This window comes from Dreissena polymorpha, chromosome 12, assembly GCF_020536995.1.
Source record: "Dreissena polymorpha isolate Duluth1 chromosome 12, UMN_Dpol_1.0, whole genome shotgun sequence".
Taxonomy (NCBI): domain Eukaryota; kingdom Metazoa; phylum Mollusca; class Bivalvia; order Myida; family Dreissenidae; genus Dreissena; species Dreissena polymorpha.
In genome coordinates, this window is record NC_068366.1 from 59,437,394 (window position 1) to 59,457,676 (window position 20,283).

Below are 20,283 nucleotides of genomic sequence, written 5' to 3' on the forward strand. Positions count from 1 at the left end.
CAGACTCAGAATTATCAGCATTAATTTACTGACGGGTTCATAACATTATGAAATTATTTGTTAGACCATCAAGTTAATGTAGATGATATTAAAATCTTGTATTTAATCTATTTATTTATAATTTTCATACTTATATTTATATTTTATAAATATTAAATGTATTTAATGAAAAGATTAATTTTATCTGCTATACATTTTTTAACTCTGAATTTTCAATACAAACAGCACCTCAAGCATAACTTTGAGCCCATCATTTTTATTAAAAAAATATAACAATCATAAATATATTATTAAACAAGAGATGTGTTTGTCAGAAACACAATGCCCCCTATTGCGCCGCTTTGAAGCCATACATTTGACCTTTGACCTTGAAGGATGACCTTGACCTTTCACCACTCAAAATGTGCAGCTCCATGCGAAGTAAGAAATTGAATGGAGAAATGACTTATTTTGTTAATTTTGACCTTGACGGATGACCTTGACCTTTCACCACTCAAAATGTTCAGCTCCAGGAGATACGCATGCATGCCAAATATCAAGTTGCTATCTTCAATATTTAAAAAGTTATGGCCAATGTTAAAGTTTTCGGACGGACAGAATATTTGACATTTGACCTTGAAGGATGACCTTGACCTTCACCTTTCACCACTCAAAATGTTTAGCTGCATGAGGTACACATGCATGCCAAATATCAAGTTGCTATCTTCAAAAGTGAAAAAGTTATGGCCAATGTTAAAGTTTTCGGACAGACGGACAGACGCCATATATTAGACATTTGACCTTGAAGGATGACCTTGACCTTCACCTTTCACCACTCCAAATGTGCAGCTCCATGAGATGCACATGCATACCAAATGTCAAGTTGCTATGTTAAATATTGAAAAAGTTATGACCATTAAAGTTTTCGGACGGACGGACAGACTGACTGACAGACAGTTCAGCTGCTATATGCCACCCTAACATTAAAACATGTATTAAATCCCTCTCAGTTTGTGTGCTGGAGACAGCATTGGGATTAGGCAAAGAAAAGCAAGCTGGATGGCATGTCTGGTTACAAAACAGTACAGTGCAAGTTCAGTTCAATAGGGCTGTATCTGTATTGAATTCTTATACAAGATGCAGCCTTATTGTTCTGTGCTGAAACAACGGCCTCAAACATAATGAGACCCTCTCCAACTTACGGGCGCCCTTCTATCAATTGGCTTAAGGATAAACTTTCTGTCACTAAATGAAATATTTCTAATTTCACTCCAGGGGAATCCCACTTTGGGCGTTAGTCTGCAAATGAACATGACACATTGACAAAGCATGACAGTACAAATGAATATGTCAACCTAACCAGGATAGCGTTAAAGCACTATCACTAACACCGAGCAATTTTCCTTCTGATTCATTCCCAGCCTTCATCCAACAGCTCCATAGAAACAGAATATTAAAGCCTCGCTCTGAGAAAATGGGGTCTAATCAGGAACAATTCTTTCCGCTTTTATTCATTTTTTTGTTTAAATTAAGTCCCTTTCAATTGAAGTCTAGGTGGGATGTGTTGTCTCCAACGAAACTTAAAGCAAATGCATCAAGCCCTGTTTTCCCAGAGTCAGTTTCATTTTCATAACCGGTATATCAACAGGCATTTTACATCTCCCTTGTTATTGAAACTTGTCTCAAACTTTTCCCCACCAGTTCATATAGTTCTCCTACATTTGTTGGCATTAAAATTAACAAAGTATAAGATAAATGTCTGCTGCGAACAAATCAGAACAACTATTGCTTTTAATACATTTCGAAGTCCATCCTGATCCATCAATACCTTCATTTAAGAAATTGAATCACAACAGGAACACAATTTGAACACAAATTTCACCATATACATATATTGTGGTTTGTTTACATATGGGGTGAGGGTTTAACGATGTTTCAGCTACTGTCTTCAATGGGTTTATTTCAAACAAAATTGAAACTGGAAATTAATGCAATAATTAAATATAATATTGACCGCACAGTCTGAGCAAATCAGCGGTTATGAGGAAGTGAAACACCCCTGACCCAAAACTTTGTTCTTCCTGTTTTGATAGCAAAAACAACATAAATAGAACTACTCAGGCAAAATAAACCTAATCATTCAGAAAGAAGACGAGAACTAGTTCTGCAACAAATAAAAGGTAAATACATCAAAACAAAACTGCATGCAATCATGCAATAAAGAGTAGACCACATCACCAACAAGAATGGGCAGATGGATCAAAATGGACAGCATTGAAGACTATACAGGTCACAACAACTATACATCAACACTGCACCACATTCCGTGCTATTTACTTACTGGAGCCTTCTTATCTATGGGCTTAATGACAAACTTTTTGTCGTTAAATGATATGTTTCTAATTTCGCTCCATGGGAAACCAATTTTTGGTGTTAATCTGCAACAAAAATCTAACAAGTTCATAAACATATAACAATGTTATCCGACAGAATTGCTCCATATGTTTAATTCACTTGACTTGCACATAATTCAATTTAGAAGCTTACTTGTAACTTAATACATTTTAAAATTATACCAACACATATCTACAGTTTAAATATGTAAACATATAAATGAAAATATCTTAAATTAGTCAATTATCATTTCAAAATTTATTCTTATGGATATAATATGTCATGTAAATGACACTAACATTTACAGTAACTTAATAGCATAAAAACAGATAACACCAGAAGAAACTAGAATTTACCATCTGTTCTAAAGCCAAATGAAATACAGACTAGGGTAAAACAACTGTTTATTCAAAATATCTAAACATAATTTTCTTCTTGATTTTGTATGCAAAATACAAGATGTTTATTATCATTATACAGCATATCATTACCAATAACTAGTTGTTGACCAACTGTAACTTTTAATGGAAAATCAATTTGTTGACGCCCTTCTTTACGCCCAAGTTGAGGGCTAACCATGGAACTGACTCTGTCACGTGATATAAACATGTGATAGGCAAAACAAAATAAGTATCATGCTCATATGTCAATGTAAGTCACCTCTGCAATTCCCCTTGGCCACTTTGCAATAGACTTTGTTCGGAACTCAACTTGGTACAAATAACCTTTACTATTAAATGCACATGTTTTGCATGAATATTTGAATATTGACAAAACAGTTGAGGTCACATTAACATCAATTACAATACATAACCCAACCCTTACAAAAGACTTCGTTTTCTCTGACATTTCCGATAAAATTTCCAAATGTACAGTATCATTTCCAAAACTGGCAGTCCTTATGTCCAACAAAAAATATATATGTAAAACTTTGTTTTGGTTGGTAATGAAAATAGAACATTGAATCAGTTAAAAATATTAACTGTTATATAGGTTTATTTTACTTCAAAAGATGGTTGTACGATAAAATAGAACGGCTCATTACCAACCAGTCGGACTAAATTGCTTTCTGTGCTGATGACGAAACAAACTCGAAGTGCTATTCTCAGAATCAGTCAAATCCTGCATTGAGTTAACTGGTATGTGACGTAAGCGAAACACAACAGGGTTCAGATTAAGTTTTTGACATGAAATTAATCCTTGCAAAAGGATATGAACTTTGATAATTCCCGTTTTCCTTGTCAACATATGATCCGAAAGCAAGCATTTCAAAGGGTGTCAAGTTTCACCAAGTACTATAGGGTCTAATATTTGGGTATAAAATACTTGTTATTAAATAATTTTAATAAAGCTTTCTTCTCTTTTAATCATAAGTTTTAACATATGTTATAAAAGAACACATCTACATTTATCTGTGTTTTAAATAGTGAAAAAATTGTGATCATGAATATAAACTGAATAAAAGGTATATTCTCTGATTGGTTTGTGCAAAAGAAAGATTGCGGTCCGGTAAAATCTGGTGAGGTCCAAAAAATTTCAAAAGTTATCAGAAATCTTGTCTTGTAAGATTTTTTTTTCTTTCACATGGGTTGGCATAACCCCAAAAAAGAGGGCCAAGATGGCCCTAGTTCGCTCACCTGAGAGGAGTCGGTTCATTCAATCTTTACCAAACTTCAAACTTGACCTAGATATTGTTCAGACAAACATCCTGGTCAAGTTTCATCCTTATTGAACCAAAACTCTGGCATATGGAGTGATTTTATTTTTGTAAGATTTGATCTGGTGGCCTATATTTTGAGTTGACCCCCCTTTCCAAACATCAAACTTTGCTTACAAAAAATAAATATTATGACCAAGATTCATAAAATCTGAAACAAAATTGTCACCTCTAAAGTGTTTACAAGGATTTTGTATAATGAAAATTTGGACAATCTAAGGGCAATAATTATGGCATTAATTATGTGATATATATAAAACCAATCTTTTCACCAAGTTTCATGATGATTGGGCAAAAAATGTGACTTCTAGAGTGTTCACAAGCTTTTTTACAATATAAATATAAGAAAACTGCCCCCCCCCCCAGCAGCCATGTTATTCAACTGACCGGAACCATTTTCGAAGTCAACTCTCATATCAAGGAAACAAATGTTCTGACCAAATTTCATGAAAATTGGGCCAAAAATGTGACTTTTAGAGTGTTCACATGTTTTCACTATATACATATAGAGAAAAATGCCCCGCCCACTGGTTGCCATGTTTTTCATTGATCTGGACCATTTTCAAACTCGTCCAAGATATCAATAAAACCAATTTTTTGACCAACTTTCATACCAACTTTCATGATGATTGGGCAAAAATTGTGACTTCTATAGTGTTTACAAGGTTTCTTTATAGCCAAAGAAGGAAAACTGCCCCCCCCCCCCCGGCAGCCATGTTATTAAACTGAGAAAAATGCCCCGCCCACTTGCGGCCATGTTTATTCACCGATCTGGATTTTATTGGGGCAAAGCTTTTGACCAAGTTTCATGAAGATGTGACAAGAAATGTGGCCTCTAGAGTGTTTACAAGCAAATGTTTACGGACGGACGGACATACGACGGACAAAGACCGGTCAGAAAAGCTCACCTGAGCAATCAGGTGAGCTAAAAAGTATGATCATTTTAATTTGTACCATTATTAATTAGCAGGAAAACCAACTTTCACGAAGTGCCAAATAAAAAAACTGTTCAGAACTTACCTATCTGAAAATTCATAAACATTGAGACCAAGTGCGTCGACTCCCAGCAGCAGATCTGTTCCTTTTTTGTTCTTGATTTCAAAATAATTTACACCGTACATCTCAAGGTCCTGGGCAATCTTCAGGTATTCCATCATGGCATCCTCTCTGTGCATCAACAAACATCACACTTTAGAATCAGAAACACCATTTTAGCCTTGTTCTGGGAAAACTGGTCTTCATTAATGCCCGTAAAGTTTTGTTCCAAATCAACCTGTGCAGGTTGCACAGGCTTATTGAGATAAAACTTTCTGCCAAAACAGGAGTTTTGCCAAGAAGAGAATTAATTTTAATGAAAATTCTATTAAAAAAGCAAAGTGTAAACTGCACAGGCTAATCTGGGATGATACTTTGTGCATGTGTATTACGTCCAGTTTTCCATGAACAAGGCTCATTTTTCATTAAATCCATATTTTATAAAAACTAGTTCAGGAGTTGATTCTTTGTCATATTATTTAGTTGCCTTTGGCCTTGCACTGACCTTTATAAGATAAGCACATACATCAATTAAAATTCACTTAATTAATCAATTCTACATACTTTAAATAAAGTATACACTGTCTCATGAACATCCGATTGTCATCTATTCTAACTTAAGCACAGAAAGCAGAAAAAGTCGGAACTATTTTATCTGTTATTAGGTTACACAACACTAACAAGAGGAATCACCCACCCTGCCCTTACCTTAGCATGCTGGTGTGTTCAGCATACCAGTTCTTGATTCTCTCTTCCCACTGATCCCTTGTCAACTTGTGTTGGGTAAACACTCTGCAAATAAGATAAATCAAACATTAGCGTAAGTAAACTGCAGTAAATATCAGTTAATAATTTGAGGTTTAGATGATGGTATTGAGACTTTTTCTGGGAAAACTGGGGGGTAATGCATGTGCATGCATTTTTGTTAAGAAGAGACTTCCTTTAAACAAAAAATGCCATAAAAGCGGAAAATGACATCCCTGATTAGTCCGTGCGGACTGCACTGGCTAATCTGGGACGACACTTTACACACAGGTATTAAGCCCAGTTTTCCTCGAACGAGGCTCAATCAAATACTACAAGCGATGTTGAACATAGAAAAGCTTATCTGACTCCCCTGAAACATCAGAAGGATTCAGTGCCATAAGCCTCACAAGATTAACAAGATAGTCTATCACAAAAACTAACCAATTTCTACAATTGTCTACTTGTAAACTTGTTTATGGTACAAAGCATTCCAGTGTGCGTGTGTATGTTTGTGATGTTCATTTAGTATACATTTTTATAGAAAGCCATGGGATCTTCTCCCATATGGCCACTGCCTACCAAAATACTCCCTTAGTAATGATAGCTTGTGTAAGATAGAGGTGACACAGCATTCCAGAAACCACCCTGGGCTTTTTTAACCCATTTATGCCTAGCGTCTAGAAAAAATGCCATGGCAAACAGCATAGACCCAGATGAGACGCCGCATGATGAGGCGTCTCATCAGGGTCTGCACTGTTTGCTTAAAGGAATTTCTGTAATAAATATTATAAATAAACAAATTAATATATACTTGACAATTTATTTTGGAAATAAATTGATCCAATTTAGAAGGATGGGAGAGTCAACTAAGCATAAATGGGTTAATGCCCAGTGGAGATCACCTAGCACACTGCACCATGGTTGCATGTCTTATGCGAATGACATTATATTCCAGAATCTTAGGACCTTTACCTTTTATTTGACCATGATAATTTAGGGTGCAACGTTAGACGCGTATATCAGTATTCCACGATACTGTTTAAAACATGATCACAAAACAGTTTTGCTGCAACCCATTAATGAAAACCTCATACAAAATGGCTTTGGATTTCATTTGACCAGATATCTTGGTTTTGATACAGAGGAATCATGCTTCACTCATTGGTGATGCCCCATAATTGATGTGTATACATGCTTGAAGTTGACCGGTCAAATTGCATGACACAGACGCCAAATTAAGTTTATGATGAGATAGCAAAATTTGTACATGGTGGGGATTGGGGAATTCCAGCCTAAGCAGCAACAACTTAGATCCTTTTGTTTCTGACTTTATCCAATAAATCTGGGAGTACTTAAGCCTTATTAATGCCTAAATTGTGGCTAAATTATTTAAGTATTAATGTCTAATTACTCAAGTATTTACCCAGTAATGAATGGCTTAATTGCACATCACTATATAAGATAGTAAGGGTAAAATGATAAAGTTGTTCAAATATGTACAGTACAATTATTGAGATCAGAAGTAGAATGAGGATGTAACCTGCAGTCACCCATCCAGATAATTTGACCATTTACAGTAATTTTATCCAATGGACACATTTCACCAAAGGTATTTGCAAAATATTTATATAACCACTGCAACATGTTAAACTCATTACCAACATCAATCATGAAGTTTACACCTTACTACAGCTAAACAGAGCAGTATTAACAAGGTAATTAAAGATCAATTAACCTTGATTGAAAGGCTGGATACCACTATCATGGCAGTATCAGATTTTAGCAACAGAGAAGTTAAGCCTGATTATTATGAAGTAAGCATATGGATATTAACTCAACTTGCACAGAAATTATCTTGCCACTTTACTTGTATATAATTTTTTTATGATAAGGTTATGTAACTAAGTGATGCCTAACCCTAGTTGTTTTTAACCGTGCAAACACCTGCAAGACAAGGATATGTAATTTTATCTCATAGATCTAACATTTCATTACAAAAAGCAAATTTATTTGTTCTAAAATACCAATTTCACAAAAAATCTAACAATAAATGACATAGTTATGGTCCGATAAACTTTCGGTTTAAAACGCAGTGACCCCTTGACCTAGTTTTCGACCCGGCATGACCCATATTCAAAGTTGATCTAGACATCATCTAGATACAACTTCTGACAAAGTTTGGTGAAGATCGGATGACATTTTTTGGACAGAAAGACAGACCGTCAAAGTGACTCCATATAGCCCCCATTACCAATGGTAATGAGGGTATAATCAGTCAAAATCCAAAAGAAGGTAAATGTCGAGGTCACATTGAGGTCAATTGATGTGGGTGTGTTGATAGTGTTCAAAGACATCATCCATGATCCAGACAAGTATCGACATTTGTTTTCAGACAAACATGTCATTTTGAGTTACCCTTGTACAGACTGATGGAAAAACAGCCAGGCATATTGCTCTATAAGATCTGAAGATGCTAGGGGCATACAAGCAACAAGTGAAATGCAAAATTTTTATTAAGATTCTCCTCTGAACATTTCTTCCCCACCAGTATTTTAAACACTTAACTTCAAACAGCCACATTTTCTCATGAACTTTGTTTTACAAATCTCTTTTAGAAATTGCAGATAATTGCACCTGTCTCACTGAATCCATGGGTCCCACCATTATAAGGTTACACAGTGAAAGCATAATCCTTACAACAAATGCTGGATTATGCATCTTATGAATTACAAAGAGCACTGAGTTGATGACATTTCGGAGCTTGGATGGCTAATGTTCATCGACATGTGTAATGTTTGTAAATGTATACCATAATTAAACAATATGGGATATTTTAATGAAGTACATCTTTGTTATTGTTAAATAATGGACTATGAGCTGGAATATGTTCTGAAATAGCATTTGATCAAAATTTCCTTTCATGTACAGGGTTGTGATTTAAAAACTGCCGCAGGAGAGGATAATGCCCTCTCCCCTTTACAGCGTTCATGTAAACTCCTCTATTGTACATAGATCCAGTGAAGTTCACAACAATTTGTTAGATAAGTTAGACATTCAAAGGGAGGAAATCAACTGAAAGGAGGTAAAATCACAACCCTGCATATACCAATCATAATACAGTCACTTCAATTCACTGGTCTACAAATATTACTTTGTTTAAATTACTTTTTGCACAAACTTCAAAACTTTCATGTAGAAATTCTGAAAAATAATTCAATATTGATGAAAATAATACTAGTTTAAGGTAACACATCCTTGTGACACTTGTCTTGTTCAAGCAAATATTTTTGTAAATGTCATTCAATCTGCACCCACTCGTATAATTGTTAATTTACACCACACACTCCACACAGATAGAATTGTGTACCCAGACATTGCAGTAAAACTGTGCAACCTGATGCAGGAAGATAGATAGGTAGAACAAGATGCTGCTTATAATTAACATGTATTCCCGAATGGAGGCTTTGTCAGTATTGATTTGGGCTGTGCTCTGTGAATAGGGGGTTTAATGCATGTGCGTAAAAAGTCGTCCCAGATTAGCCTGTGCAGTCCGCACAGGCTAATCAGGGATGACACTTTCCGCCGAAACTGGATTTTTGCTAAGAAGAGATTTTCTTTAAACATAACATATCATAAAAGCGGAGTGTTGCCCCTGATTAGCCTGCGCGGACTGAACAGGCTAATCTGGGACGACAACTTACCCACATGCATTAAACCACCTTGTCACAGAGCACAATTAATTTATTAGACAATTCGAATAAGTTTGCAAGCAGCTCAATGTCAATGTCAAACACAGGTCACGTAATGTTGGTGTGTTGGATGTCTTCATAAATAATTTATATGCACTTATCAGAGCTTTGTATGCAGGATTGATGTTAGTAAGAATGCAACATTTTGGTTTAAACAAGATTTGAGACCTTCTGAGGCCTTCACACTTACAAAGTAGGTAAATGTCAAGTAAAATATGAGATCGGGTGATGCGGATAACTTGATGGTGTTCAAATATATCCTCCTTTTAAAGCTTTTTAGGAGGAATTACTATTTAATGAGCCCATCAAAACTCCAATTTGTTGTGTTCTTGCAAATAATTAACCCATTTATGCCTAGCGTCTAGAAAAAAGGCCTTTGCAAATAGCATAGACCCAGATGAGACGCTTTATGACGTGGTGTCTCATCAGGGTCTGCGCTGTTTGCTTAAAGGAATTTCTGTAAGAACAAGGGCTGTTTGTAAAACATGCATGCCCCCCATATGGGCTGCCCGTTGTAGTGGCAGCCATTGTGTGATTACGTTTTTTGTCACTGTGACCTTGACCTTTGACCTAGTGATCTGAAAATCAATAGGGGTCATCTGCCAGTCATGATCAATGTCCCTATGAAGTTTCATGATCCTAGGAGTAAACATTATTGAGTTATCATCCGGAAACCATTTTACTGTTTCAAGTCACTGTGACCTTGACCTTTGACCAAGTGACCTGAAAATCAATAGGGGTCATCTGTGAGCCATGATCAATGTACCTATGAAGTTTCATGATCCTAGGAGTAAGTAGTGTTGAGTTATCATCCGGAAACCATTTTACTATTTTGAGTCACTGTGACCTTGAATTTTGACCTAGTGACCTGAAAATCAATAGGGGTCATCTGCCAGTCATGATCAATGTACCTATGAAGTTTCATGATCCTAGGCGTAAGCGTTCTTGAGTTATCATCCGGAAACCATCTGGTGGGGACGGAGACCCCACGACACCAGTACATAATATAATCTGCAAATGTGGTCCTAAACTGCATCCAAGAATGAGTCACTGTGACCTTGACCTTTGACCTAGTAACCTCAAAATCAATAGGGGTCATCTGCCAGTCATGATCAATGTACCTATGAAGTTTCATGATCCTAGGCGTAAGCGTTCTTGAGTAATCATCCGGAAACCATCTGGTGGGGACGGAGACCCCACACCAGTACATAATATAATCTGCAAATGTGGTCCTAAACTGCATCCAAGAACGAGTCAATGTGACCTTGACCTTTGACCTAGTGACCTCGAAATCAATAGGGGTCATCTGCCAGTCATGATCAATGTACCTATGAAGTTTCATGATCCTAGGCGTAAGCGTTCTTGAGTTATCATCCGGAAACCATCTGGTGGACGGACCGACGGACCAACAGACGAACCGACAGACAGACGGACCGACATGTGCAAAACAATATACCCCTTATTCTTCGAAGGGGGGCATAAATATTCTAAATATAGAAATAAATATATTAGACATCCCTAATTTTGGAAATAAATTGATCCAATTTAGAAGGATGGGAGAGTCCACTAGGCACAAATGGATTAATGATCCAACAAATGGATTAATGATCCATAGGAAAAATTCTTTTCATTTTTTTTGTATTAATCCCTGACATAACAAATGCATCAATGCCAGTCTGCCCGTTGTTATGCTAATATTGACACACCTTTCTGGAAGAATTCTTTCATTGGCTAGGAAGCCCGATTCATGCACCTCTGAATTGTAATCGCCAAACTTTGCCTGGCACGCATATGACGCCAGAAGAACGGAGGTTTCCGGCGGGCAGTAGATGTCATCATTTAGGATACCATCTTTAACTTGCAAATAGAACATTTTCTGAAAACAAACAGAGGAGTATTGGTTATTATTAGATAACAATGATATGCATATTTCAAGATAAAGTTATCATCAGCATCTGTTTCATTTCAGGCTATTCAAGCAAAAAACAACACAAGTCTAGCAGACATTTTGAATTAAGATTATATCAGCTAATATCAAACAAGAACAAAATCCCCTTCTTTGTATTAGAGGGAACATTTAAATAAACTGCATTAAAATTTGCTTGTGAATGAGTTGAAGAAGTCATTTAGTACATGATCCGTATCGGAGACAAGGAGATTGAGTACAACCCCGAATTCCTGTTCTACATCACAACCAAGCCCCAAAGCAAATAGGGCTTGTAGCGTTTTCATTGAGAGAATAATTGCATGTTCAAGTTGTTGGAACAGTCAAACATATGATTGCATACAATCAAGAAAACATCTACCTGTGTGATTTCCTGAATAAGTTCTTCAGAGACATCCTCTGGGAAGAATTTGGCACGGAATTTAAACTGGAGTGGGGACTCTTTCTTGACATCTTGGCTCAGCACCTGTAAGTTATAAATCATCAGTTTGAAGGTCTACATCCAAAACACATCGGGTTTGATGGCCTACATCCAAACTGAGCTCTCTTTGAATGCCTACAGTACAGCCAAAGCGGCACAAACATAATCCGCGGCTACGCCACGGCCAGATTATTAGTCCGCGGCGGCCGAATTGTTTGTTCACGCGGCGTATCGCCGTGGCACTCGGCATCGATCCGCGCAACGACGCAGAGTCTGTATTAACCTCGCGTACTTTCGCGGAGTAAATCCGCCGCATACGTACGCGGCGGATCGAGTGAAAAGATATCCACCTACATGTACATACATGTATGTGTAGCGTAGAATTAATTACGCGCAACTGTTTATGTTTCGTTCGATTATCATTATTAAATTTGTAATCCGAAACACACTTCCGAATTTTAATGCTAACGCGTCCTTTGGCAAATTCTAGCGTCAAATAACAGTGCTAAAATATCCTTTGTTTCATAAAAAGCGCGCGAAAATTAAGCAGACATGTTGAACGTCGTTTGGAAAGTTTGGGTGTATTTTGTGTTGTATAAATACATGAACATCACGTCAGGCGTAAATAGCGTGTTCAGTGGAGAAAAAAACGCCCCGATTAGACGTCATTTCATCATCTCTATAAATAGTAACAAATGCCAAAATGTATTTGATACTTAAGGAAATATCGAGAATGTTTGTGTATCGTAAATATTTACCAGCATTTGCTTTAAAACTGGAATATACGGGATTATCGGGTAATTAGTAGCGATATTAACTGTATAATATGAACAAAATAAAACGTGTTTATATACGCATATCAGGCTTTTTCCGCTCCGTTTTGGGAAAACGCCACACTGGAATTTTGGGAATTTCGCGTCGTGAAAACCCCCATTTTGGGAAAAAAATTAATCACAAAATTGGCTCAATTGGGAAAAAGTATCGCATGTAAATTATTTAAAACAGTGTTTCTTATATTTCAAAGAAGCCGTTAACTGGTAAATAACGACTATTTTGATAACTTATTATTAAAATTTTACGAAATTTTATGAACATGTGTGATTAGTGCAGGTTTTTTAATCTGAATTTGGGGAAAAGGCTTGGCCTTTTTGAGGTGAAAAAAATCGCGGGAAGCGCCGGATTTTGAGGAAAAAAAGGAAAGTCTTAAATAATCATTAACATATTTTACAGTTCTTAAAACAAATTCAAGGCAACAGATAATTTAATTATGCAATACTTTCTATTTTCTACACCAGATCAGGTCAACTTATATATTTAAAGGGTAAAAAAAAAAAAAAAAAAAAATATATATTTTTTTTTTTTTTTTTTTAATTGGGAATTTTTTTTCAATTGGGAAAAAAACAACCAGATTTGCATTGGGAATGAGCCGAATTTTGGACCCGTGGCATAGGGCGGAAAAAGCCTGCATATTCAAACAATAGTTATAATAAGCTGATAATTAACAAAACTACAAATACGTCGTCACCGTCTTGATTATTGATGTGGCTTCAAACTGCTAATTTTCTCAGCTGAAATATAATAGTGGAATCAACATGCAATTAATTTATAAATCCACCATATGCTGGAGCCTTGACCACTTGTATGTGCGAAAACATAATTACGTGACCTTGTTTATGTGTGAAATACATACGCTACGGGCGGGAAACAAACTTAATAATTGGCCAGACACATTAACTATGCTTACATGTATATGCTAATACAATCCGCGCACAATAAATTTATTATGATTTTAATTATTATTATAATTGTTCTTTCAAAATTTGTTAACTACATTTAACTAATAATGAAAAAAAAAAAAAAAATTCATGATCGCATCGACTCGGCATCATGTCGCGGACCGCGCCATGCATCGGCGGACAGATGCGAAGTTTCGCGGCGAAATGCGACTTGCCGCCGCATACTGACGCGGCTTCAACGACTGACGCGGCATCGACTTGTTTCGCCTTGCCGCCGCGGATCGCGAAATACGTTTGTTTCGCTTTGGCTGTACTGTACATCGGAAGAACAGTTTAATTTATATGATTTTATTCTTATAATTTGAATCATCCTTATGAGTTATATTAAGTTTGCTTTTTTCCAAAACAGTGGGCCTTTCCCACAAAAAAATTCCCAATTCCCATATTGCACTTTCCCCAAAATGGACAGGAAAAGGCCTGTCACAGAACAATGATGGATTCACTTGAGCACTTATATCCTTGATGATATGATTCACACCCAGAGAAAAGGGAAATTAATAATTTTTCAACTCACAAAAGGTTATTATACATAGCATGTATATGTAAAGAGGCACTGCATAATGTCAAACAATTCAAGCACTTGCACAAAGACTGGTATTAATCAGCTTGGACAAGGAATGGTATTTAAGTGTGTTTTACTTTGCAATTTGTTGATTGTCATGTTCTTACCACAAAACGGTTTTAATTTGTCGCATGATGAATGGTATCATTATTGTGACATGCGTACATTATTTAATTGTACAACCCACAATGTTGCTAATTTTCTTCCCCACATTTCATCTCTGGTTCTCTGCCAGTCAAATACTGTTATACAATGCATGCACATAATCCAAAACTTCCTGCACTTGTCTGATAAATAGGGCGCAAAGCTATATGAACATGAACATTCTCTTTGCTCTCAGCATATATCCTCAGGGAATAAATCATTTTGTTCACTAAAAGCCAAAGTGGCTTATCACCACATGTGCAATGAAGACTTTGTGGCAGTTTTTACTATAAACGTTAATATAACAGTCCAGCCAAGAGAATACAAACCTCGTAAGTGCTCTAATGCAAAAAGCAAACATGTGCCAAAAAATGATATAAATGAAAATCTGCACTTAACGAACAACATTCTTTGAATTTACAGATCAACTGTTCAGAATCACACTGTGTTTTGCACATTTCATTTGATATTTTAAAGATGCATATTTTCAATTTTTCTTTAACAAGTACATATATTTCATGATATGCGATTATCATTTACAATTTGGGAATCTAGTGGAAGAGCAGTATCATGAAAAATCCAAGGCTAGCCCATAAGACAATAAAATACCTATTGTTCATTTCAGCAAATAAAACTAATTCTCCTATTATAAGCTTGTTTATGTTATTCAGACTATTGTCTAATACTAGTTTGTTACAAGTACATGTTCTATACAAAAACAACAAAATTAATGATCAGTTTTCATGTTACCAACAAATCCACTTTACAAACACTTCAAATACTTAGCAATATGAAATCATTACTTCCTTTGGGTGTAGATTTTCATGATGTAATTTTGCAAGCTTGCACATGTGCTACAAAATTAACTTACAAAATGTACTGCCAGGTCTTATTTGCATGTAAATACCGGTAGTTTTAACAGTTTGTTAATGTTATATGATGTGCACAGTAAGTTGTAACATTACCGCAAAAGAATTTGTGTTCAAAATCATACATTCAAACCCACCCACATGTGTCCGTAAACATGATATATTTAGTTCTTAACAATGTATAGACAGGTTTTTTTTGGACGATTTTATAGCCGAAATTTGGCTATATTCCCAATCGCAAAAAGTATACTTTTCCCCAAAAATGTGCAAAAGAATTCCCAATTTGGAAAAAAAAATGCTAATGACATCGGCTGTTTCGCTTTTTAACAAAGCGTAGTCAAATCCGGTCTCGTAAGTGGTTTAGACTATACCTCGATTTGGATAACGTCGGCATTATTTGTGTGCACGAAATTATCTGTGTTGTTCAGGGGCTTATTATATTTGCAATGAAATTCAAGCATTTTGTGATTCGGCTGAATAGGAAACAAAGATGTCGCGCAATTTGAAATATTACATGAAAAAGATTCCTAAGCAAAACCCTGGAGGCAAAACGAAAAACTGATGATTTTTGTAAGCAAGCGTTATTAATTAAATAAACATCGTCAAGAAGTACAAGTCTACCCATTGAAACTCCTTCCATTGTAAATGATAGTTATTTAATAACAAGTGACTCTTTTGCATCGTCATTGTTGATTTCCGAAAGCAAAGTGCTGACTGATATTCAACATGTTGAAAGCAGTAGTTCTTCACAAGAAGATGAAGCGCCTCCTAATAAAACGGTGCCTGATGTGACTTATTATGTGGAAAACTGTTGATCATGGTGGTGTTTGTGATTAAACATGCTGAACTCATTCATGTAGTTTTAAATCACAATTTATTTTCCAAATTTCTTGAAAATGCTGATAAAATTCCCAATTTCAAAGCCTTCCCAAAAAGCTGAAAAACGCCCTGATAGACAGCAAATCCAGAGTGTTATGTAAAACACTTATTGGTCCTCAAGGTTAAAACCAATTTTGAAATATAATTATCTTTTTTGGTGAAAATCTGACAAAAACTGTATAGACTTAAATCAGGAAATGTTTACCATGCCTATTTTAAATGAATGCAAATAATGCTTCTCTTTCTCAACCAATAATGGCTGATCATTGAACATGGCTTATAGATATGAACATCACTTTCATGAAATGTGTTTAAGCTTAAGAACAATTTGGAATCAGAGAATGGGAAAAGAAAAATGGCCAATTTTAGATACACTGCTTAAATGGCTGGTGATGAAACATTAAACATCTTTTAAGCAACAGTAATTTTGGCAAAGGATGTCATTATAAACTTTTGGAGTAACATACAAATTTTTTAATCAAAGTCAACATTTGGTATCTCTTAAATTACAGAAAATTGTTGAACAGCTCATCAACAAAACAATCTAGATAGTTATCAGCAAGCTCTGTGGGCAGACTTTTTCTTATTTCTAACCCGGTCATCATGAGACCCACACCATCATTCCTACGTCGGTATGCTTCCACTGTTTGACCAAAGATAGCAGTCATAGCAATGTAAAAATCTCTATTCACTTATACCTCACCACCTTTTCACCATAACTGGTGAATATTATGAGATTTTAACTTAATAAAGTAGTATTTAACCAGGAATTCACGCCATCAGACCAGACTGAATTGAATGACACCTATAATATTGGCCTGAGGAAGATATTTCATGTTTTTTATGTAACTGTTTACAAACTTAACTGCATAATATTAAACAGAGTGTAAAATACATTTTTATTTATTTGTGTATTAAATGGCAGAAAAAAACATAATACAAACTCACACTGTGCACAGGTGAGCTCAAAACATATTAAACTAAATCAGTCTCCGCCAAACTAGTCAAATTTTTACAGGACAGTAGGTCCTGTAAACTGGGAAAAAATACAGGACCTCCTCTTTTTTTACAGGACCTACCAACTACATAAATATATTAATAAAATAGCACGAAAAAGACGAGACGTATACCCCCACATGGTGCATTGAAACAGAATATTTTCATGCTGTCTTCACAAAACAAGAGAAGCGAATTTATGGCGATTTTTAAGAATTAATAATCCATTATCGTTTGTTGATTCTTGCTGCTAAGTCTCAGTGCGCATGTCAGAGAGGAATCTGGTCAATACGGCCTAAACCGACGACGGCCTAGATAATTGATCACCAGCCTTTTTCACGCAGGGACATTGACAGTCAAGATCATGACATTGCGAATGAAGATGATCACAATTATTAATAACTACCTCAATTACGTCCATACAAATTGATATTTGTATCATTCAATAATCAGATTTATAAGTATCTTAATCAGCGACTAGGCCGTCATAGATTTAGACCGTCCTGGCGAGCATTCGTCATATGGTAATGACGCAAAAAATGGACCAATCAGGTGCATCGCAAAATTCTGTAGAGTAGAGTGTTGGAACGGAAAGACGCGATCGCTTTTTTTATACCGCTTTCAGAGCCGTCAAAACATAAATAATCAACAATTTCGTTCTTTTTTTTTTTTACCGGACAATCGGTCCTGTAAATTAGACCGACAGGCCGGACCTTACAAAATTTTACAGGACATGTCCGTCGGTCCAACCATGTTTGGCGGAGACTGCTAAATAAAAAAGTACTTTTCTTAGAAATGACTTGTCCCAAGCAATCCATTTCTTTAAATGTCAATATCAGGACAGCATAACAGTCACAACAATAGTTATTATGTTTGTTTTTCTACAATTATACTCTGTCTGTTAGGTGACACATGTCCATCAAATCAAATCATTAAAATTACACAATATTTATATTTTCTCACAAAAAATCAACTGTTACCATAAAACAACAAACAATAAACCAAAGCCTTCAAAGTCACCAATACTTTGAAGTGACCACAAACAAATGGCTTTTATAATTCACCTCATCTAAAAGTCAAATAAGACATGTGCTAACAAGGTGGCTGTTATGCAGGTGTTGGTGATAACCATCCAGTGGTCAAGTCAACTGAGTGACAGAGAAATATCCCCACCCCCTAGGGCCTCAATACACTGTGATTAATCTGTCATATAATTGCATAAATATTATATTGACAGTCACAAATCAGTCACTGTCAATGATGATTAGCTAGCATCACATTCTTGACAGCCAACAAAATATTGTACAAAAACTTTAACTTAAAATAATACATTGCCCCTTGCTAAGACAAAACACCCTCTCATAGAGGCCTGTTTGTGTGAGTGGGGTTGGGTGTTGGTGTGTGTGTGAGTGAGTGGGGTTGGGTGTTGGTGTGTGTGTGAGTGGGGTTGGGGTGTAGAGGGGTGAATGAACAGGTGGGATTTTTTTACACAGCACTTGGGCTGCAATGCAGAGTAAATTAACCTCAAATTGAACTGTAAAGAGCCTTATCAATCACATAAGATATTTCATCAAAATTTCTTATTTTCTGTCCTCCACATTCCTTCAACTCCACCTAAAGCCTTGACAAAATGTGCCAATGCACACAGATTGTAATGAAAGCCTGCTTAAATGTTTTCAATCTTGATAACTCTTTTTGTGGGGCAAAAAAACATGTCGAGATAAGTTATGCAACTTTTCCAAATGATTTAATGAACAATCAATAATATTTCTACACAAAGATTTCAAGAAAAGTAAACATTTTATATCCTGCGAACAATTGTCAACGTCAACAAAAGTATGAAAACAAATGGGACGTGCTTTGTGAAAAGAGGGTTTATTGCAAGTGCGTAAAGTGTCGATCCAGATTAGCCCGTGGAGTCTGCACACTAATCAGGGACGACACTTTCATCCTTAACTGGATTTTTGCTAAGAAGAACCTATCTTTAAACGAAAAATACAATAAAAGTGGATAGTGTCGTCCCTGATTGCGGACTGCACAAGCTAATCTGGGACGACACTTTACGCACATGCATTAAACCCTCTTTTCACAAAGCACGGTCCAAATATATTTAAATAACCCATTAGTGTGTGTGGTTTATTACTTTTTGCTCTAGCCCAAAGCATTACAATAATTAATTTACATAATTACCGGTACAACAGTAGTATGCATGTACACAAACAATTTATCAATTAAGCTAAAAACTTGGAAAATTGACATATATACCGACTGAACTTCAGAATTGTTACCTTTACATCCCACTCATATTTAATAGTTTGTGTGACAATCTTGAACTGACATAACCCTTTAAATGAGGGATTAACCTGGCATTTTAATCATTCCCACCAAAGGGCTGTATTTTAACCTGACCTGATACAGCTATCACTTAGACAAAGATTTGAGTCCTTTGGAAAACTCATTACAATATTTCCTAAGTATGTTTTCCACATACTAAAAGCCTTCACACCTTTCCCACACCAACTTGTACATGCCTGAAAGCTTCCCACATATTGGGCGGATGTATTTATCTTTATGTTTCCACACACATTATCCATTGCTGATGCAATGTCACATTTTTTTTAACAAAAACAGCCTGCATTACAAAGCTGCCCTTTTCATATTGCATTTGTAATTGACATGCTTCAGAATGCACCGCCTAGCAATGAATGAATAGCAGACAGATGGGGTTTGGTAATTTTCAATATTGATGCACCTCTTTTGCACAATGAGTCATCAGCAATTAAACATGATTGTTGTTTGCAACAGGTAGAAAGCTTTAAAGAAATTGTGGGTGGATAGACAATATGAACAGAGTGACAGACAATGTGGGTGGATAGACAATGTGGTTGGTGTTGTCTTTGATTTTGCAGCAAAAAGAAATCATCATTTGTATTAATGGACATTAAGGATGAAATGTGAACTTAGGTATACACTTTCTAATGTGTTTATTTTTGGATTTGCAACAAAAAATATGACAGTGTATATTATAAGCTTTCAACATTGTGCTACTT

General features: G+C 35.9%; 1 protein-coding gene across 3 annotated transcripts in view; it reads right to left on the reverse strand.

Moving 5' to 3' along the window:
• Window positions 1-20,283, reverse strand: part of LOC127852781 (radixin-like) — a 50,935-nt gene that overhangs the window by 8,530 nt on the left and 22,122 nt on the right. For 2 of the 3 annotated variants that reach the window (XM_052386741.1, XM_052386742.1), the window contains exons 5-9: window positions 11,928-12,032; window positions 11,328-11,497; window positions 5,834-5,917; window positions 5,111-5,257; window positions 1,182-1,278 (exon numbers count right to left, since the gene is read on the reverse strand). In XM_052386741.1, the coding sequence (XP_052242701.1) occupies window positions 1,182-1,278; window positions 5,111-5,257; window positions 5,834-5,917; window positions 11,328-11,497; window positions 11,928-12,032 (603 nt within the window). Of the gene's footprint in view, window positions 1-1,181; window positions 1,279-2,320; window positions 2,418-5,110; window positions 5,258-5,833; window positions 5,918-11,327; window positions 11,498-11,927; window positions 12,033-20,283 lie in introns of all 3 variants that reach the window. The other variant, XM_052386740.1, reaches the window with a different exon arrangement.